At 45.3% G+C, this 22,371-nt stretch overlaps 1 protein-coding gene across 6 annotated transcripts in view; it reads right to left on the bottom strand.

The window, feature by feature from the left end:
- LOC139754211 (cell adhesion molecule Dscam2-like) overlaps window positions 1–22,371 on the bottom strand; it is a 543,290-nt gene that overhangs the window by 27,735 nt on the left and 493,184 nt on the right. For 5 of the 6 annotated variants that reach the window (XM_071671457.1, XM_071671454.1, XM_071671455.1 and 2 more), the window contains exons 14-17: window positions 20,473–20,757; window positions 15,155–15,277; window positions 12,671–12,871; window positions 10,017–10,158 (exon numbers count right to left, since the gene is read on the bottom strand). In XM_071671457.1, the coding sequence (XP_071527558.1) occupies window positions 10,017–10,158; window positions 12,671–12,871; window positions 15,155–15,277; window positions 20,473–20,757 (751 nt within the window). Of the gene's footprint in view, window positions 1–10,016; window positions 10,159–12,670; window positions 12,872–15,154; window positions 15,278–20,141; window positions 20,424–20,472; window positions 20,758–22,371 lie in introns of all 6 variants that reach the window. The other variant, XM_071671456.1, reaches the window with a different exon arrangement.

Raw genomic sequence — 22,371 nt, 5'->3', positions numbered from 1 at the left:
AAAAAATATATTGATCTGTTGCAACGTGGGTTTCGTCAGGGCCGGCCATGGCGCCCTCACCCTCCGGCCCTCACAGGATTTGTGAGTGTGCCACCCCACCGGCCGGTGCTCGAACCCTGTGTCTCGCTGCTACCCTGCTGTGTTGGACCGCTCTGCTCTGTTGCCCTACCCTGCTTTGCTGGACCGCGGTGCTGTGCAACTCTGCTATGTTAGATCGCTCTGTTCTGCACCATCCTCTCCACCTGTGTCTGTCTCGCCCTCCTGCTGTTGGGTCGCTGCCCTACCACCACCTCCTCCTCCTCCTTCCCTCCCCTTCCTTGCCATGTTCTCCTGTATTAACGACCAGACGGATCGTCCCCGCTCTGCTCTACTGGATCACTCACATTCCCTCTCCGAGCTGCCATCCCCCAGCAGTCTCGACCCTACCACAGTGTGCCACTCTCCCACTGCACCCGTTGCCACCCTGCCCCACCTGTACCCACTCTGTTAACATCATGACTTACAGAACTTTCAGCCAGTACGTCCCCTTCTCATCATCACCTCGTGCCGGCATCTCCCCCCTGACAACGTTCCCTCCTCCTCTGCATCAGTGATCATGTTTGCTGGCATTCGTTACTCGTTTCCATACTGATCTTCCGTCCACCTACTCGATGTATGAGCGCCTTCGCTGAGTCTCTCATCTTTCTCTTTCCCCTCATTCTTCTCCGCTTGCGCATCTGTCTTCCCGTGCATCTCTCTCGATGTCTCCCAACTTCAGTCCTCTCCTTACACCAACTCTTCCTTCCTACATTTCCCAACTTCCTAAGGAATGCTTTCCCCCTCTCATCTCCCTGTGTATCAAACCTCTCGTATCCATTCCACTTCCCTTCATTTACTCTCCTCTCAGTTTATTATCTCTTGGTCTTCATTCTCCCACATCCTCTCTCTGTCTTTCCCCTCGTCCACTTCCCTTTTATTTTTTCTCATAAAGCTGCATCTTTCTCCTTATATTTACAAATTCCTACTCTCTCTCTCTCTCTCTCTCTCTCTCTCTCTCTCTCTCTCTCTCTCTCTCTCTCTCTCTCTCCCCATGTCATGTGAATCCACATTTTTTTCTTCTTCTCCTTCCAAGTTTCTCTCATATTCCTTTCCTTTCTCTTCATTTTCAATTTTTCCCAGTCCAGCCTCTGCCTCCTGCCTCTGCCCAGCCCAGAGTATATCCCACAATTTTGGCTCTCAAGAGCTTGGAGTGAGAGGGAGGCGAGAATACATACAATAAATACACACACAAATGACCATTAGTTACGACTGGCAACACGCAACACCTGACGGGCTCCACACTTGCTTGCCATATTCTATCTGCTGTGTGTGTGTGTGTGTGTGTGTGTGTGTGTGTGTGTGTGTGTGTGTGTGTTACGGTGGGAGAGTTCTACACTTTTGTTCCCCTGTCACTTAACCTTGTATATATATTATCTTTATTCTCATCTGTACACACACACACACACACACACACACACACACACACACACACACACACACACACCAGGTACCCATTTATCGACCAGCCCCAAGGGGAGGACGAACACTGGGATTGGATTGGTTGTGAGCCAATTGTCGCTCCCAAAATTCGAACCCAAGCGGGCCCACGTGTGAATCATGGTCAGCGACGCTAACAACTGCACAATTCTCTTTCCTGTACTTTGTGTGTGTGTGTGTGTGTGTGTGTGTGTGTGTGTGTGTGTGTGTGTGTGTGTGTGTGTACAAAGAATGTTTCTAAACTGAATGTTAAAATTTGTCTTGGTTCCCAACATTCGAGAAGTTATCATAAAAGTGATGATTAAACTACTTTACATACATCTATTCATGATAGGTTCGATAGATATCCCTCATTCATCTTATTAATGCCAAAGCCATATTACCGCTCCTCGACCCTCCCGTAGATGCAGACCTTGCAGCAATGATTAATTAGCTGCCAGGGTGATGATGGGGGAAATAATGAAGATGCGACCAGTAAGTTGTAGCGAGTTAGAAGTTAGCGCCGCTTGGAGACCCACTCACAAACTACTTTAAAGTCGAGATGCAAGCGAAGCGGCAACGTCGCCCGGTGTTGCCAGCTGCACCACGAACCTGATTGGTCGGGAAATTGGAACGAAAATGAGCAACAATGAAGGCAGATGGAGTCTCACGTTCCTGCATTACTCCTTGTCTTTTTCAGGATATTGCAGCACCAGCTGTGCTTAAGGAGAATATTGTTCATAGACCATTTGTATATTGGAACGTTGGTACGCTCTCATGTTTATTGTTCTCCGTTTGTTGATTAAGTACCGATCAAGTGACTTATACCGTTAGTTTCATATCACCAAACACGGGAGGATACCGGCCAGTCTCACGAGTACCTTCATTGTCGTTCCCTTCTAGACTTGTTGAGCCCCACTTGTTGAGCGAACTATATACAAGTGCCTTACGTACCGAACTGGATGTACGCAGTTATGATGACGTAACCACGTGATTTGACCGTGTCCTCTATTTTTGGAAGAGGATCACACTGATGTGTTAGTAGATTTCTTTTTTAAGGAGTCTGCCCTCTTTGTATTCAGAGACAGAAGAAACCGCTGTCTACCATTTTTTTTTTCCGTTGGCCATAGTCTCGCTGTAACTGTGTGTTTGTGTTTGATCTCGATCATGTGTTGTTAGTAGACGTAAAGCTCCTAGTTAGATCCTGAACGCAGTTCCGAGTAACAGCGTCGTTAGGACGAAAGAACGAGTAATATGGAGGTGTAATCACTTTCAAGTCCGACTAATTGATGATTTTAATTACTTGAATTTTACCAATTTGACCATATCTTTTTTCACATTTTTTTTTTCTCGATTGGATCTGAATATTATGAGCAAATGAATACACGAGGTTAGAACGAGTAAATTGTGAGCAATTAATTCCAAGGTTATAATTATATATGTGTGTGTGAACAGCTCAGGCAATAGTTCAGGGATAATCCACTCACTATTATTATCATTTTCATTTCTATTATTATTATTATTCTTATTCTTATTAATAATAGTATTTTCTGTTATAATAACTGGTATGTTTACACGCATACCTTGTTTCAGTTTTATTTATAGACATACATACACAATAGTTTGTACCAGGTCTGTCTATTTGTCAGTCTGTCTGTCTGTCTATCTGTTTGTTTGTGTCGAGCGTTTACTGGATAATGGATGACGTTAGCAGTTCCAGGTTTGGAACAGCGACTAATCTCAACAGATCCTGTCGATGAGGCTTTTGAAGTCATCAGCAGGTCAAAGGTGGAGGTCACGAAGTCAATTAGTCAAGAGTCCGCTTTAACACTGCGAGAAAATAAGTCTATAGTCACTTCCGTAGGGTTTTCTGACTGAAATAACTCCTCACGTGACTGGGTGCCTTGTGTAGGGACTAAGTTCTGGGTCTGCGAACCGAACCTCGAGTCTCGCTCAGTACTTTACTGATTTTCTCAGGAGACACAATAGGCATAGAAATAATGGGAGACTCAAACGTCGTATCAAAGGAGAGACAATGCAAGGATGAACACCTGGAGACAAACACGGGCAGGGTCGTAAGAAGCTCCGTCAGACTGTCAACATGGATGGGAGAGTTGAGTGTGAACACGAGGGTTACGAGGACAGGGGATTCAGAGACGAGAATAAATGAATGATGTCACAGATGTAAACAGGCGAGGGAATACGAAGTCGGTATGTGGAACAGATCTTTGAGAAACAGAAGCCAGACAACCTTTAATAAGACACAGGAGCAGCAGAAATGACCTGGGACAAAAAAAAAGGAGGAAAAATGGTAGGTATAAAGAAAATTTTCTGATTGCATGAGAAAGTCTCCCGTAACTGTATCCTGAATTCATAAGAGAAAACTATGGGACTTTATAAGGGATAGATCATAAGGGATGGAATAAAGAATTCGGATGAGAGACTTATTGACAGAGATGAGGATATGTATGAAGAGAAGCCTAACTTATATGTCCCATTGCCACTGGTCAGGAAGGGTGAAGATACTCCAGGAAACGCAGGAGTAGCAAGGTTCATGAGGGAGCTGGTCTGGAGCAAGGGTCATGGACTAACGAAGTCATCCCATAACCTTAACGAAATCGTGTTCTGTCAGCAAGATGTCATCTCACCATTTGTACTCGAGGAGAGTGTGAAGATCCTTGGCATGTTGCTGGGATGTTGTTTAAGATGTAGACAATAACAGTAACCTTCAAACAGGATAGAAAAGACAACGACTAATGTATTGATCTTAAATAGAAAAGTACGTACGAGACAGCCATGAACTACAGACCGGTGTACCTAACAAGCATGACCTGCTGGATATCAGGGAAAATAACCAGGAAGCAGATGAAGGAGTATTGAGTGGCAGAAACTATTAAGAAAAGAATCATGCACAGCAAACTTGGAATCAAGAGGATGTGAGAAAACACAAGAAAAGCTTCAAGGGGAACCTGAGGTTGCACTGCTTCAGATATGGGAAGAATAAAGCAATGTGGATCATGCTGAAGATGTGAGTCTTAATGAGAGAAATGTGAGGTGGAGCTATCAGGGTATACAGCTCACTCCTCGTCTGTACTGACAAGTAGTCACACATAACCATCACACACACACACACACACACACACACACACACACACCCCTGGCTGTGTATATGTGCGTGCGTACATAATACTGAGACATGTTATATAAAGTAAGATTAATTAAGAGACGGGGTAACACGTGTGTGAAACTCTATCCCAGTAGCAGACAATAGAGATGACAACTAGTAATCACACACGCTCATTCATAATTACTTCGTGGAAAGCAATCAGTCAATCGTTTGTGGGTTGATGTGTGGAAACACTCTCCATTTTAATGACAGTCACCGCCAGTCAAGCCTTCACCCACGGACTTCATCAAACGATCCTCTTGTGTTTAGAATCTTGTGACGAATCTTCTCAAACGGAGAGTTTTAGTGAGGCGTCATCCAGCTGGGTCACAACAGCCCAGTGAAGTACACGGATCACAGAGGAGTTTCCCATCTTGGTCACAATAGACCATTGAAGTATGCAGATCCCCCAGAGGGTCGTTGTTATCGATACCTGGTGTACCAGTGCCTCTTATCACGTCCCTTAATACAAGATCCTCAGCTCAGTCATTCATTGGTGTAACACAAGACAAACTCTGGAGAGAAGAGGAAATAGCTTCACTGTACCCCCCTCTCTCATGCCCCTCCTATTTGCCCAAAGATGCAGAAATTGTTTTTCAATATTTACGGACAGGAAATTGGCCAGGGGTGTCTGGGGACTGTTGCTGGAGGGAAACCATGTTTGCTGGGTATATTGTCGGAGGGAAGCTTTGTTTGCTGGAGGAGATTGTCGGGGGAGAACACATGTTTGTTGGAGAATAATGTCGGAGGGATTCCATGTTTGTTGGGGATTGTTGCTGTAGGGAAGCAATGTTTGTTGGAGAATATTGTTCCATGAATCTTCTGTACGTTGGAGGATACTGTTGAGTATATTTGATGTTTGCTGGTGGATATTGCTTGTGTTTGTTGGAGAAAATTGTCGGATGTGCACCATTTTTGCTGGGCTCTCTCTACATATTTTTGGAGACAGTGGTGACAGATGGAACCTGCATTTTCCTTTTTGAAGAGACAGAATATTGTTTGATGTTGATGATGTTTGTTGGAGAGTGTTAGGATGGAGGTTGTGTTTGACCACTAATGCCGGATGTACCTAGTAATGGATGAGGAAAGAGCCGGATGAACATTATGTTTATTGGATAATTTTACCAATGCGTAATGAACCATGTGTGGGGACATGGTCCTCACTGACAGGATTAATGAAGCTACCAGGGATGTCCACGTCACTGACAGGCTTTATGACCCTGAGTGAATAATGTCCAGAGTGAGAGACAAGCATCCTGGTGTGGCTTGGTGAGGCACGAGATGGTGTGGCTTGGTGAGGCATCGAGATGAGTTGTGGACTAACCAGGTTGAATGACCAGTTACAAGGATGCATTACGAGCCACTGGGACACCGATGGTACCTGGCTAAGTATAATGTATCAAACGTGTATAAGAGTGAAATCATATACCACACGATAGGTCAAAATAAATGCTCTTTAATTAGAACTTTTACACGCCAAACATCCCTGGTAATGCATCAGAAAAGTGTGGGTTTAAATATTTAAAAGTATATCAGTTGTACAACATGCAATCCTTTTTTGGTTATAATTTTTTCTTTGATATACGAGAAAATACGGCTGCTCTGACTGCTGCTCAGAAATCTCAGTGTAGTATTGTATTTGTAGTTGTTGTAGTAGTAGTGATGGTAATAGCAGCAGGTATCGTTTGTGTTAATGTAGTACTTGTAGATTTAGTGAAATTGGTGGAAACGAGGAGAGCAGTATTGTCTTTCTTGGTAGCAAGGATGATGTTGGTAGTAGTAGTTATGGTACTGGTAGTAGTAGTAGTAGTTATGGTACTGGTAGTAGTAGTAGTAGTAGTTATGGTACTAGTAGTAGTAGTTATGGTAGTGGTAGATGTTGTAACATTAGTATAAGATCTGGTGTTAGTTTTGGTATTAGAGGTGGTGATAGTAGTTGCAGTAGTAGTAGTAGTAGTAGTAGTAGTAATAGTAGTAGTAGCACCATTGTAAGTAATGGTAGTGTTGGTAATAGTATTGCAGTAGTAGCACCGTGGAACGCATTGTCTTTATTATTTTTATTAGCAGTAGTTGTGGTAGTAGTAGTAGTATTAGTAATAGTAGTTTATGTTGTTATTCTTGCTACTCTTATCCTTGTTGGTATTTTTTACGTGTCACTGATCCAGTAAAGACACCATCTCTAGCATCACCAGCTGGAGTCATGGCCACGGTGGCCCGTCTCATTTCCAATCGATATTGTTTTCACCATTTTTTTTCCACGCCGGTGCTAACGAGTCCTTTCAGCGAGCCCAAAAGCAGGGAAAAAAATATATATATGTATAAATGTATCTCCCAGTCTGCCTTTTCATGGAGTTCTCATGCCCAACGGAAGCCGAATGGAAATACATTACGTGCATTTAGTTCGCTACAGCAACACTAATTCCAGCGTTACCTCGTTTAATTGAGCGCATTGTAATTGCAATTTGCGAATTATTACACTGTTGTGATTTTATGTAGAGTCAGGGAGAGTCTGGCGCTCTGAGAGCTGGGAGGTGGCACGGCTCGATGGTGGGGATGGGTAGGTGATGGTGAAGGATGGGGGTGATGGTGAAGGATTGGGTGATGGTGAAGGATGGGGGTGATGGTGAAGGATTGGGTGATGGTAGGGTGTGGTTACAGGAAGGATTGGGTGGTGATGATCTTCGGGTTGCGGGCTAGACGGATTTTGGGAGACGGTGAACGTTAAAGACAGATGGTAGTGTATTTGGACGGTGTGGGTGGAGATTTTGTGTGTGGGAGGAATTCGGTGGTGGGAGGTGGAGTAATGTGGAGGATAACGTCATGAGGAAGTTGCACGGTTGAGAACTTTGAATGGGGCGGCGATGGGGTAGGGGGGAGTTGGGGTGTGTGGGGGGTGACTGAATGGTAATGCATGGTGGCAGAGAATGGGATGGTGAGGAGAGATGGAGGAATAGTAGGGGAGATTAGATGATGCTGGGGAGGGATTGGGTTTAGTGTGGTGGGTGACGGGGCTGGGTGAGGGAAATAGAGTGGCAGTGAGTGAGGACTGTGTTTTGGAAAAAGGGATTGTTGTTCAAAGAGTGGGCACCTGGGGGGATTGAGGGTGTGTGGTGGAAAAGGACTGTGTTAACATGTAGTAGGGATGAGTTGAGGGGTCGTCTTGATATGTGTGTAGGATGAGATTTGTAGCTGTGGAGGTTGTATGTGGTGAGTATGAATATGTAGAAGGGGAAGAGTTGTGTGACTGAGAGGGAATTGTGATGATGAGGTTCATGTCATGTGGACGGATGTGGAGGTGTGGAGGAACTGTGCGCTGGTGGTGGTGATCTGAAAGAAGGGAAGGATTCGATCTGCGAGGCACTGAATGAAATGATGTAAATGAGTTGGATGACTGGTAAGGATTGGTTCGTTAAGAAGATTAGTTCATGAGGAGGATTGATGCGACGAGGGACAAATGGGGTAAACATAGACTGAATAGTAAGAATGGGTTAATGGATGGGAAGGAATTGAATACTGGAGTGGATGAGATGGCCGGAGTTGCCTCTGTGATGGGAGGTGAAGGGCCGGATGGGACGAAGGTCCCGTGGGAAGGTCTCTGAAGGGAGAGGAACAGAGTATCACGTGGGGAGGAGCTGGATGAGATGAGAGACGGTGGTTGGACGAGAGACTTGTTCCGGGAATGACTGGGTTATTAGTGAGAGACAGATGAGTGAGTTGAGGGAGCGAGAGAGTGGCAGGTTAAGAGAGGGGAGAAGAGTATACCGGAAGGGTGACGGTTTCTTTTTATTAAGGTTTGTTTCACTCCAGCGGTGTGTCATTTGGTGAGTTATATGGCGCGTGTGTCTTGCCCTTGATATCTTTCTGGAGGAGGATCTCGGAGGAGCAGCCAGAGCACAGTTGGCAGCATGACACAGTGACTACCGTTGGGAGAGGAACTCTCCGCTCGTGTGGTGCTGCTGGATGCACGTGTTCCCCCCTCACATAAGAACCTTCATCATGCGGCCTGGAATGAGAACTCTTCCCCCTCCCTCAACATATTGATTACTTCGTAGCTGATTTATCGACAAATACGATCAGGTTTTGTTTTGAGATTCGAGAAAGCTAACTAGGGTGATTGTTAGAAGAGCCGCGAGGTGTTCTGACATGTTAGTACAGTGGATTATAAAAGAGAAGCGATGTATTGAGGTTCACATCTTACTTCGAGTCTCGCTGCTGTGAACTTCCGAAGTGTAATCTTATTTTTGGAGAATTCTGGGATCCTTATTACATCGAGAGTCGCTGTGAGCCACAATTTGTCCGAGTTATTCCAGCTCTCGGTGCGGGCTTGCCTTGTTTATTGGAAAAGTTAGAGTTTTATTACAGAGGAGTTTTAGTTGTATTTCACAGCTGTTGTGGAAAGTTTAATTTAGATCACCTTTTTTTTATTGTATAAAAGTAATTACATGATGTTTCCTAGTCGTCTACCCAGCGTGAGTCTTGTAATTACCAACCTGATGCTGGCTACTTAGATGAGATGTTACCAAAGTTTGAGAGATCATCATCACCCAGACATCGCCATTATGAACCCCTACCTAATGCCTCCATATCTCTGAAAGAAACCAGAGAGATATTTCACTCCTTATGGCAATACATATTTCCATCGATTTGTAATTTTTTTTTTGGAGGGAGGGGGGTAACATATATCAACTTTCGTTCTCAATTCCCTAAAGAAATGAGCCAGAATATAATATTCTCAAGTACTCCCATTCAGAGAAAGAATCGTCCGCTTTAGCTCGCCACATATATTATCAGATCCACTGAACAGTGCTGCTTCAGCGGTACATAATATATAGAGGGAGTTCTTCAGGGAGCGATGTCTGCTGTCGTAATGGCAGGGATGGTAAGGTTTCTGCTGACGTATCTCTTCGACCTCTCTTCCTTCCTGTGATGTATTTAGCCAGACACGTCCTGTGAACCACACGTGAGATTTAATCTTGCCTCCCAAAGTATATCCTAGAGGCTTCACAGGTTCTTTCATCTTCCTCGAGTCCTTCTGTCCATCCTTCATTTCAAGAGGACATCTACCTCTCCAAATCCATGTGATAGTTCAAGACACGTAGCGAAACCTACCTCAAATTACGTAGTTGCACTCACAGTGAGAACTCACAGCAACCCCTCACCACACTTGGCTACCAGCAAATGTTGTACGGGTGAACGTAAAGACTTAACGTGTCTTTTTGCCACACCAAAGCTTGTGATATGTCTTTCAACCATCTCGAAGTCACGTATACGTTGCTATACTTCCCAGGGAACCCCATGACACTAAGGGGTTATACCCCAGCGCCACTGCACGTCCCCGGGGGGAAATAACACGTACCTGTAGTCATTGGTGTCCAGGGGTTTGCCGTCCTTGGCTACGGTGAGGGAGATGGGCGAGTCCCCTCGCGCCTCACACTGCAGCTTGACACTCTCACCTCGACGTACCTCCACGGACCCGTCTCCCGAGACTATCGGCGGAGCTGCGGGCACACATCATCTGCGTCAGGTGGTTCATCAAGGGAGAACTGATTGATCGGGAAGTGAGGGATTGAACGAGAAGGTGGAGGAGGAGAAAAAGAGAGAATTTGATTAATAGATCAATCTAAGAAGGACCTCTGGTTCAGAGGTAACGAAAAGGAGTTGGTTTATCCAAAGAGATGATAGAGCACTTAGGAGAAACGTGTTATAAAACGCACATGTTAAAAGTGTTGTTATGATAAGAGAAACTGATAACATGGTAAATGTAGACAACACGCAGTCATCTAAGAAGTTGTATGACTGGAGAGAATGATCAAGAGGTGGGAGGCCCCAGGAGTATAAACCTCCGTACTCGTACAGTACAAATAGGTCATTATAGCAAAACATAAGCAGTAAAGAACAGACAGACTCATTATACACACACACACACACACAAACACAAGTATACATGCACACCCAAATACACACACGCATACAGTCTCTCTCTCTCTCTCTCTCTCTCTCTCTCTCTCTCTCTCTCTCTCTCTCTCTCTCTCTCTCTCTCTCTCTCTCTCTCTCTCTCCCAACCCAGCAATTTGTGGCTCGTCGACTTTTTTCCCTGGCGATGTCGGACTTTTCTTGACAAGTGATGGGGACAAACTTATGCCCCGTAAGCTGCTTTGCCCAACTTATCGCGTCGAGTTGGCGAACTGTCGGGACTTAGCCAAGTAAGGCTATTAGCGTTCTACTCCGGCTTCCTGCGGGAGGTGGTGGTACCTCCTGGTCACCCCCGTCAATGAACGCCTCCTCCTCCTCCTCCTCCTTCTCCTCCTCCTCCTCCTCCTCCTCCTCCTCCCACCACCATCGCAAGGAATTTGCACCACGTCAAGGAGTGCTACCTGTACCCTCTCCACCACCACAAGGAACGTCCCCCTGATTGTCGTGGAGTGCCACCACGTCAAGGAAGGCGAGGAGTATATGGCAGGGGCGTGAAGATCTTACTCGTGGGTTAAGAAAATTAAGATCAAGATATTTACGTCAATCATAAATATCGCAAGGGAATCTGAACATAGAAAACCAGAGTGTAGTCAGATGATATATATATATATATATATATATATATATATATATATATATATATATATATATATATATATATATTGTGTACATGTGTATATATGTGTGTGGGCGTGTATGTATATATATGTGTATGTGGGTGGATTGGGCCATTCTTTCGTCTGTTTCCTTGCGCTACCTCGCTAACGCGGGAGACAGCGACAGAGTATAATAAATTGATAAGATATATATGTATTGTGTGTGTGTGTTTGTTTTCTCGTTGTTAAGTATGTTTTGTAAGATTAAGGACAGTAGGGGGAAAAGAGGCTTAAAGGTAGACTAGTTAGCCAACATTAACAGTGAAACAAAGTGCAGTACAAAATATATTTTCTACACAATTGTATAATTCGTTCATCCATTGACGTGAAGCAAGGAAAAACAGTTTGAATTTTTTTCATTTCATCTATTTTTAATTGAAATACAAATGAAAGTTTGATATAAAAGAAATAAACAACCATTAACCAAATTACCTCTTGTTGGTGTGTAATGTTTCAGTTCATTAACATAGAATAACATCCTCAAAAATGTGAAGGATCGTGGAAATGAATTTTGTTGAATGATGATATACAGTACTAATGCTGTTTACACATGGGGAAGGTGGTGTAGTGTACGTCAGTACGAGGCAAGCTGCCTGGTGTGTACTCTAACAGTTTGTGGTTGGTTGGCTGATTTTGTTCGCGTGTTTATTGTTCCCCACATCGGAAGACGGAGATATTGACCTTATTGTCACATTGTGTGTGTTTGTGTGTGTTTGTGTGTGTGTCTATAACATCATCCTGCCATTCCACTGTGAGAGTAGGTTCACCTGCCGTGTATTTCATACAACCTCTTGTACACCAGGGTCACCTTACCGTAGTACTTGGAATCACGTCCAGTGCACCTGGCGTCAAGTATCGTACACCTGGCGTCACCTGTGTGCACATTGGGTCACCTGTCAGGGACAAGGGTTACTTGCTGTCACCTACCATTCACCTGCAGTCAACAGCCCGGAACAAGAGTTTCTGCTTATCACCTACTGTGCGCCTGGAACCACCTACTAGAAATATGAACCGCCCCTTATCATCTCCCACTCCCTGGAGTCACCTACCGTGCTTCTGGAGTCACCTATGACGCACCTGGGGTAAGAAACCATTATGATATGGCCACCTGTTGCCACGTACCGTGCACCTGAGAGGCTAGTACCGTGAGAATGTACCACTTCCCGCCACGTACCGTGCACTGAGGGGCTAGTACCGTGAGAATGTACCACTTCCCGCCACGTACCGTGCACCTGAGGGGCTAGTACCGTGAGAATGTACCACTTCCCGCCACGTACCGTGCACCTGAGGGGCTAGTACCGTGAGAATGTACCACTTCCCGCCACGTACCGTGCACCTGAGGGGCTAGTACCGTGAGAATGTACCACTTCCCGCCACGTACCGTGCACTTGGAGGTTGATGATGGCCGACAACCCGGCCCCAACCCCGTTCGTGGCCTCACAGAGGTAGCTTCCCTCAGCCTCCTCCGTTGCCCCCGCCACCAGGAGGGTGCCGTTGCTCCAGGTTCGGCTCAGGGGTACGCCCACGCCCACGCCCATGCCCACCCCGAGGCCCACGCTGCCGTACACGCTCTTGCCAGGGCCTGCAAGATGAGGAGGTCAACATTAGCCTCATTTATGATATGAAGGAAATGTTGGACTCGGACCTGTAACCTTTTGGGCGTCAATATTAGAAATCGTATTAATGATAATGATGATAATGATAGAAACTGTAATTATATTAATGATAAGAGAAATAGTAGTGATAATGATAATGGTAATTATCATGATAATTAGAATAATTACAATGGTAATAACTGATAACTGATGATAATTAGAAACGCCAACATTGGCGATCGATTACAGTATGTGTGGCGGGGTGGCGATGGGAATAAATAAAGGCAGACAGTATGAATTATGTATATGTGTATATATGTATATGTCTGTGTGTGTATATATACATGTGTACATTGAGATTTATAGGTATGTATATTTGCGTGTGTGGACGTGTATGTATATACATGTGTATGTGGGTGGGTTGGGCTATTCTTTCTTCTGTTTCCTTGCGCTACCTCGCTAACGCGGGAGACAGCGACAAAGCAAAATTAGTAAAATAAATAAATATATATATATACATCATTAGTCTTATTAGCTCACGTAGGTTATCTTACACAAGTTGAATTTTCTTACAATTATGTATCGTAAATTTTACTGGTCCTCAAGATTCATATCGAGACAACATTGCCAACCACTTTACCAACATACTCTCTGTCCATGGCGTATGCTTGCGGGCTGGCAACACTGGGTTATTTGGCAGAGCCAATCAAATTGCAGTTTGATCGCATTAGCCAATCATCTCACTCTACCGGCAAAATTGCACATTCGGTTTTGGTATTTAGCTGATGTGAATATGTCATTCATTAAACCCATGTATATGAAGGTACAATCCTTGAGCACGACGGTACGATCCTTGAGCACGACGGTACGATCCTTGAGCACGACGGTACGATCCTTGAGCACGACGGTACGATCCTTGAGCGCGAAGGTACGATCCTTGAGCACGACGGTACGATCCTTGAGCACGACGGTACGATCCTTGAGCGCGAAGGTACGATCCTTGAGCACGACGGTACGATCCTTGAGCACGACGGTACGATCCTTGAGCACGACGGTACGATCCTTGAGCGCGAAGGTACGATTTTGGGCTTTGTGGCTTGATCTTTGACCCCGTTCTTAAGGGTCAGGTCATTAGGTCACGCCATCATACTCCAAGGGCCGTATCGTCATTGTCGAGGGTCGTACGTCGTACCGTCGTGTCCAGGGGTTAGATCCTCTGCTAAAATCAATAGCATTATGTTTTCCGCTGATAATGTTGGATGACTAACGGTGAACTAACCTTTCCACTCGTACCTGGGAGACGCATGAAGTTGAAATTAACACAAAACAGATTTAACATAGGATGATTCCATGTTTTAACATAGGATGATTCCATGTTTTAACAAAGGATGATTCCATGTTTTAACATAGGATGATTCCATGTTTTAACATAGGATGATTCCATGTTTTAACATAGGATAATTCCATGTTTTAACATAGGATGATTCCATGTTTTAACATAGGATGATTCCATGTTTTAACATAGGATGATTCCATGTTTTAACATAGGATGATTCCATGTTTTAACATAGGATGATTCCATGTTTTAACATAGGATGATTCCATGTTTTAACATAGGATGATTCCATGTTTTAACATAGGATGATTCCATGTTTTAACATAGGATGATTCCATGTTTTTTTCCCAACGTGATTTCTCCCCTCTCTGTTGTTGTGTTAGATTTGCTCTAATTAAGGGAGACAAGTGGCGCTCTTACACTGGTCTCGAAGCGTCCTTCTGGTATTTTTCCCTCCACTTGTCGGCCGTAAAGAATCTAATGTCACACAGTTATTGCTAAAGGGAATTCGAAATCTGTTTTAAACTTTACCAGTTGGGGACATTAATTGCATCGCTCGTTGGATGTCATTTGGCAAGTTGCAGGTACTTGTAAATGTGTGTGTGTGTGTGTGTGTGTGTGTGTGTGTGTGTGTGTGTGTGTGTGTGTGCGCTCGTGTGCTCTCGAACGCGCTTAAATGTTTACAGTTTTAATGCATGTTAGTGTGTATGTATGTATGTATGTATGTATGTATGTATGTGTTGAACTTCCTCCACTTGATTGAAGTAATTACATATTGATAATTACACATAGAAAGAAATAGCTGATTACACTTTGGTAATTACAAATATAGTAAAAAAGGTAATCACAAATAGGTAATTGTTCATAGGCACCAACGTAATTCCCCAGGAACACCAGGTTCAGCTGGGGTACCTGGTGGTGTGAGGTTCCTCACCTGGTGGCGTCCTCCTCCAGGTGACTGTTGGAACAGGGAAACCCGTCGCTTGGCAGGTGAGGACCGCATCCTCTCCACGGATGACGCTCACGTCCTGCGGCTCCACAACCCAGCGGGGAGGCACTGTGCCGTGGGTCATAACATTAACAACATGTACACACACACACAGCAAGGGGGGAGGGTCAGGTCAGAGGTCATGAGGCTCTCACAACTAGATTGCGGCGCGCCTCTTATACTATGATGGAATCTGGTTTGGGTTTGATAGTGACATGGGTCGGTGTGGTCGGCGACGAATGTGTGATTTAAGAAGATGGAATTACTTATAGAGATGGAGAGGAGACTTGTAGAGAGGTTATGGAAATGGAAGGAAGTTACGGAAGTGTGGGGAGGTTATGGAGATGGAGGGAGGTTGTTGTGATGGAGGGGAAAGGCTTTGTACTGGTGGAAATAAGTTATGAAGAGATGACATGGGTTACATGAAGGAAGGTTGGAAGGAGACGAGGGTAAGCTGGTGTGTGATGTAGAGATGTAAGCATGTATTCAGGGTGATGCACGTACCATTTATGTAGAAGGTAATTTTCGTGGAAGTGAAGCAAGATACTAAGAGATCTAAGTGTGTCTTACTGAATGTGAGATAACTATCTTGTACGGGGAGGAGGTTAATTACAGATGAAAGTCAGTCACATAAAGGCGGAGGTAATTGTTAAAGGAAATACGTTTTAGCTGGAGTTCATCTGGAAGGGAGTGAGTTTGGCCTTACAGAAGTAAACTCTAATTTTGTGAAGTAAATCAAGCATGAAAGTCTAACAGTAATTTAGTAAAGTGATTGAAAATAGACTTATGAGGGATAGGATTTATCTACAAATGTTAGAGGGTCAGATACAGAGAAGGACTTGATGTGATGAGATAGGGAAAGAGGCATTGCAGAAACCTGGGATATGTTCAGGTAATGTAAGAGCAGTATGACTGTCAAAAAATGAATAAGGTGTACGAGGTGTAATATTTAGGACAGTGCATTAGAAGTGATATTGAATTGTGCCAGGTCAAGACGGTGTGTTCCCTGACCCTTCTCCATTCTTTCTCTGTAAGGGATGTAGGGTTGCTGGCGAATCCAGCATAGTGAACTGCAGGAATTGGTAAAGAAAAATCTCAAGAGGGGCAACAGAAGATACCGAGGAGTAACAGGGGGGAGACTGTGGTGAGCAACAAGATCCAGTGGGGTGCGTCAGGGAACAGTGTGGTACAGCAAGGAACGCAACTGGGGAGAGGAAACCCTCAGCACTGGTAGACAGGTCAGGATCAGTTTGTAATCACACAGAATAATGCTTAGGTGAAATTATTAATGATGTAAAATTTGAAATTATTGATACTGTTAGAAATTACGGTGTTTTGCTCTGTCGTCCTCCACTATGTCTTTCCCTCAGCACGTGTGTAGCCTTACCTGACCTGAGAGGTCGACTGCTGGATTATCTGCTATTTGCAGTGACCACTCCCACCCTGCATTACCCCAGTCAGCACCTAACCCCTTCTTCATGTCATCTATTCCTCCAGCTCTCTCTTTGTCTCTCTCTCTTCCTGGTTTCACCCATCCTCTCTCCCTGGTGTCACATACCCTACCCTCCCTCCAGCCCCTACCTGGTGTCACATACCCTTCCCAGTCCCTTCCTGGTGTCCACATACCCTCCCTCGACCAGTCCCTTCCTCTACTTGCTGTAGTAAACAGATCGCTCGTGATGGGAGTCATAGGTCGAGCGTTCGTCACCATTACAACCGTGGGTTTAGTTGCCTGGTCTGCCATGATCATGTGATGCTGGCCTGATTGTGTAGTCGGACGACGTAATTACTAAGGTCGTGGGGCGAGGGTAGTGGTTTATTGACGCTGTTTTGTTCTAGCGACACAGTAGATGGTTTATATGGTTTGTTGGCGAATAGATGCTTTTTTTTGCGCTGCCGAAGTCATGTCAAATAACTCGAATGAATATTCTAGGATGTTTGGGGACATTTTCTCATATACAAGGACTTCAACACGACGGAATGATCCTCTGAACACTAGGGTAGGACTCCTGAGCATAGCTATACACGAGCCCGCACTCGTCATGGCACAATCATTGACCTTGTCCCTTGATGTGACCTTTTAAACGTAAGAATAAATGCCATATCATATACATTATATTCGTGCCATCTCTGCCATAAGGGTCGTTCCGCCCTGCTGCGGGGTCGTATTGTCGTGCTTATGGGATCAAACTCCAGTTTTATCGGGACCTGATTTTTCGTGAGCATCGGTATAATCCTATTAACATAAAGATAAACTACAGCGAAAATTTGTGCACTCTACATTTATATATTTCCTAATTATAGACCAGAAGGTTTTCAACCGCAAAAAATGGGAAAAGCTTCGGGTTTAATTAGTTTTAGCTTCGGAGCAGAGCTCTGAGGTTGGCAGACAGAGGTCTAGATGGATGTACGTATACCTACAATGTCCGAAGTATTATATATATATCCACGTAACCGAAGTTCGGCTCAACCCTAGTATCTGAGGTACCGAACTGATCATGTAGGGATAAGTGTATTATAACTCCAGCAACCGTAGTTGGGCATGACAGTATCTGAACTTCGGCATTATGACCGAAGTTCAGCATTACGGTATGTGAGGTGACGCGTTAATTCTAGAGGGATATATATATATATATATGTATGTATGTATCTCTAGCGGCCGAAGTTCGAAATTATAAAACGTGAGGCATTACCACTGACCCTTAAACACATGACCATAGATGTGCTTCATGAGGTATTGTCCCTCACCATCATTATCACCATGACTGCCAACATTCCTCATCATTAATGATCGTGAATACCACCGTTATTATGACTTCTCACCATCACTCACTATCATCATCATCATCAGCATCATCATCACGACTCACCATCTTCGTCATCGTCGTCATCATCATCATGACTCACCATCATCATCATGACTCACCATCATCATCATCATGACTCACCATCTCATCATTATCATCATCATGATGGACCATGACAGACGTCAAATCGGACAAGAATTAGTGATTTCTCATCATCAGGAAATTACGTCAATTCTTCTAAATCATTTGGTCGTCAGCATTTCATTAACCGGATCTATCCGGACTTTTTCTGTAATTAAGAGGGTAATTTCCACCGGATAAGTTTTAATGTGAAGAGTTTATCACCCGGCCGACTTTATTGACCTGGGAGGTGATCTGATGGTGACCTCGTTTTGGTGACCCCCGTGATGATGAGCGGATGATGGTGAGCTGGTCATGATGACCTCATGACAGTGACCCCGTGATTGTAGTAACCTTGTGGTGGTAACCTCTTAACTTTGACCTCATAATGGTTACCTCATGGTGGTGGCCTCATGATAGTGACCTCGTATTACTCGAGGTCACTGACCTGGCTCTCATTATATCATTTGAGGTCGACATTTTACGTCCTAGGACGGCTGGCAGCATGACTAGGGCGGTATATATATATATATATATATATATATATATATATATATATATATATATATATATATATATATATATACCACTGGTATTTTTCTTGACTAAAAGATATAGCTTTTCTATTGCAAGTCAGATTTAGAACTATCTCACTTTAAGGTAAGAGTTGTCTAGTGTGGGAATTGAGTTGTCTTTAGGGCTTGAACTGTCGAAAGAATACGCGACATGAGGTCACTGTGTTGGGGAAGGATTGCTTGGGGGTATTCGTTGTCCAGTGTGGGATTATGTAAGGTAGGAGTTGTGTAGGGTGAATGTAGTGTAAGGTAGGGATTATCCGGTCTGGAAGTTGTATATGGTAGAGGTTCCCTAAAGCGGAGATGTCAAGGGCAGAGGTTGTGTGGGGAAGAAGTTATCTTTTCTCTCAGATAAATGGCCTTTTTCAGGGAAGTTATCGCGTCTTGGCCATCCTGTTCTTTTTTGACAAAAAAACAAATGTCTTAGTTAAGACAACTTCTACCCAACACAAGGCAGTGTATACCTTAGCCATTTCATTAATCACTACCAGGCAACCCTCACCCTAGGGCAAACAACTATTTTTTTTTCATCCAGAACTTAAGAAATTTGTACCCTTTAGAAACCACTATCAACCCTCAATGACTGAGCTATGTCGAGCTGAATCACTTTATGTTATATCTGTACACTTACTAAATCTTAATCACTAAGACAGAAGAACAAGCAATGAACAGTTACAAATGCTCAAACAATATGAAAATAAATCTAGCGTATGCAGGGAAGATACATTGTGCAGCTGAAAAAGATGATAAAAGTGCAAGGTTATTGACAGTGCAAGGTTGTTAAGTTCGTGCAGCATGGGGAAGGTTGAGGGGCCTCGAGCACAACACCTGGTGAACAGCTGAGTGACATGTGTTACACAGCTTCTGTAGCTCACCCAAGGGATAGGACCGTGTGGCCTGGCCAGACTGCCTTCCCCAGGACACACTAGGAGTCCGGGTGGCGGTAATGGCTTCTGAAGGACCCAGCAAGTCCAGGAGACAGTATAAAGCCTTCTTGAAGGACTCACTGAGTCCAAGAGAGAGTTTAAGGATATCTGAAGGACTCATTGAGTCCAGGACACAGTTTAAGGGTTCTTGAAGAACTCAGTGAGTCCAGCAGACAGTTTAAAGAGTTCTCGAAGGACACGGTGAGTCCAGGAGACAGTGAGTGCTCTTGATGGACTGGCAGGGTCCCAGTGACGGTGAGAGGGACTCGGTCTGTGAGCCAGGTGTTGTGCCTGGCTGGCCCTGGGTGCCAGGAGGAGGAGGGTGGAGGGGTGCCACAGTGTAGTGCTGATACGATGCCTTGCTAGAGCGCGGCTCTCGGATCCTGTAATTAGAGAATGACAAAAAAATTAGTGACTAGTGCTGGGGTTTGGCGTGCTGTGCGGTGCTGTGCGGTGCTGTGCGGTAGTGTGGCGGTGGTGCGGCGGTTGACCGCATGTACGTTACCGCGCACGAGGAGCTGGGCGGTGTAGCGGACCTCGCGCGCCTCGTTGCGCGCGACGCACGTGTAGTTTCCGGCGTGGTGAGGTCGCACGTGCGCCAAGATAAGGCTGGAGGAGAAAGAGTCGTGTTGGCTGAGCTGGATGTCAGCCGTGTGGGTGAGGACGTGGCCGTCTCTCAACCATAGGAGCGTCATGGGCGGGTCCCCCATCTGCACGTCGCACGTCACTGTCGTCCTCATGCCCGCCACCAGCGACCCAAAGTCAAAGGGCTTGATGGAGGGCGGCACTGCAAGAGAAGGCGGCGTTAGCGTGGAAGGAGCGGGCGTGGTAGTTACCGTGGACACGCAGCGTGGCCGAGTGGGAGGCGGTGGCCGCAGGAGACCTGGCCTGGCAGGTGTAGTTCCCCGCGTGCTCCGGCCGGAGGCTCTCGATCACCAGCGCCAGGACGAACTGCCCCAGGGGCGTGACGGTGACCCCGGGGGTGGAGGTGGCCGCGGCGCCGTCGTGGAGCCAGGCCAAGGTGACGGGCGGGTCCCCCTGTACCGCTACACACTGCACCGCCACCCGGGACCCCGCCCACAGCGCCCCTGGCAGGGTGAAGGGCGCCACTTGCGGCGGCTCTGAAACACACGACCGTCACCAGGACGGCTGGGTTAACCTGGCCGAGCTACCGTGCTGGCTGATGTTGTAACATAACTCAACATGAACCTAGTACATACTGGCTGCCTTACACTAGCTGGACACGAAGGCACCTAATAGTCTTCTCTTGGCTATTAAACTGGTACCTTATACTAGTTTAGTTCCTTAAACAGCTACGTTTGACCATGCTTCTCTCTCTGACACGAGCTGGAAACTGGAAGCTAAAGACACATAGACAAGACAACTCTGTAGTTCTGGAACCTCCTAGTCTACTGGCTTGGTCACTTAGATTAGGAGAGTGGCACTTCTTTCTCTTTTTGGATGTGACAATGAAAATTAACCTCTTGAGAACGACTGTATAACCCTCGAACACGACCGCCCAACCCTTGGAATGATAACGTGGTCTTTAACCTGACCCTTAAGCATCAGGTAAAAGTCTAGAATTATGAGACTCAGATTTCAAATTTGAAAAAAAAAAATATTTGCTATGGAAAAGGAAGACTGTCAACAATCGTGTGAGATGCCTGCATTAGCTGTTGTAGCTGGCGACACACTTGAAGGTATTACCTTCATGGTGTCCCTGACGAAGCTGAAGATGCCGATCAGAATCAGAGTTTGTGGTGAAAATGAGATTTCCACAGGCGTCAGTAGCGTCCAGGTTACAGAATACTGACCATTTTATGACACACCGGGCAGGCAGATCCCAGGTACGGAAAGGTTGGTTGTGGGGAGGTCAAGTTGTGGTATCTTGCAATGAACGGTGGAAAACAGGCGGGTTTTGACAGGTATGGTTATATGTAAATGGATAAAGGCCGTTAGTGATGCATGAATAAATGAGCTCTGGGATGAGTTTACCTTAAGTGATCTCCTGATCTGCTCAACCTGTAGCGGACTAAGTGGAAGGGACGGTGATAGAGGGAGAAGGACGATAATCGGCTCTAGTGGTCAGGGATGGATGAGGGGGAAGACAGGAGAGCGGAGGAAGACGTGGCTGTGCATGTATGTAGGGGAGGTGGAAGCTGTGTGAAGGACAGTGGGTGGTACGAGGAAAGGGGAAAACATGAGTAGGGTGGTAAGGTTGTGGAGGATGTCCAGACAGACGACTGACGTAGTTATGTGATACCAGACAAGTAGTCTGGTCGGGTATATTCTAGCGGACGGACAGATTGGTTGGGTATGTGTTAAAAGACGATTGGAATAGAGAAAGTAATAAACAGACTATGACTGTTGCTTAGATTATGTGCTAACAGACGATCACACACAGTTGAAAGGAAGCCTGTGAAATGGAGCTGAGTGCTCTAACAGTGAGGTAAACTGCCCCAAATAAAGAACCCATCACGTTATGTGTCATCCCAATCATCTCTGTATTGTCCCGACTTCATTACACATCACTGGCGAAGCAGCTTCGTGGACCAGTTTGGCTGAGGTGTATGAAGCAGGAAGGGACGGTGCCACGGCTACGATAATGGATGACATAACCGAGGTCTGGACGGAATAGCAATGAGCGTGGACGGTCTGGACGAGGAAGGATGAACAGAATGGATCAGTATGGAGAGATCGTGGTACATTGGTTGAGTATAACGCCGTTTTTATCC

This window comes from Panulirus ornatus, chromosome 16, assembly GCF_036320965.1.
Source record: "Panulirus ornatus isolate Po-2019 chromosome 16, ASM3632096v1, whole genome shotgun sequence".
Classification (NCBI taxonomy): domain Eukaryota; kingdom Metazoa; phylum Arthropoda; class Malacostraca; order Decapoda; family Palinuridae; genus Panulirus; species Panulirus ornatus.
Note: the sequence above shows the minus strand (reverse complement) of the source record. Positions and strands in the feature narration are given on the sequence as shown.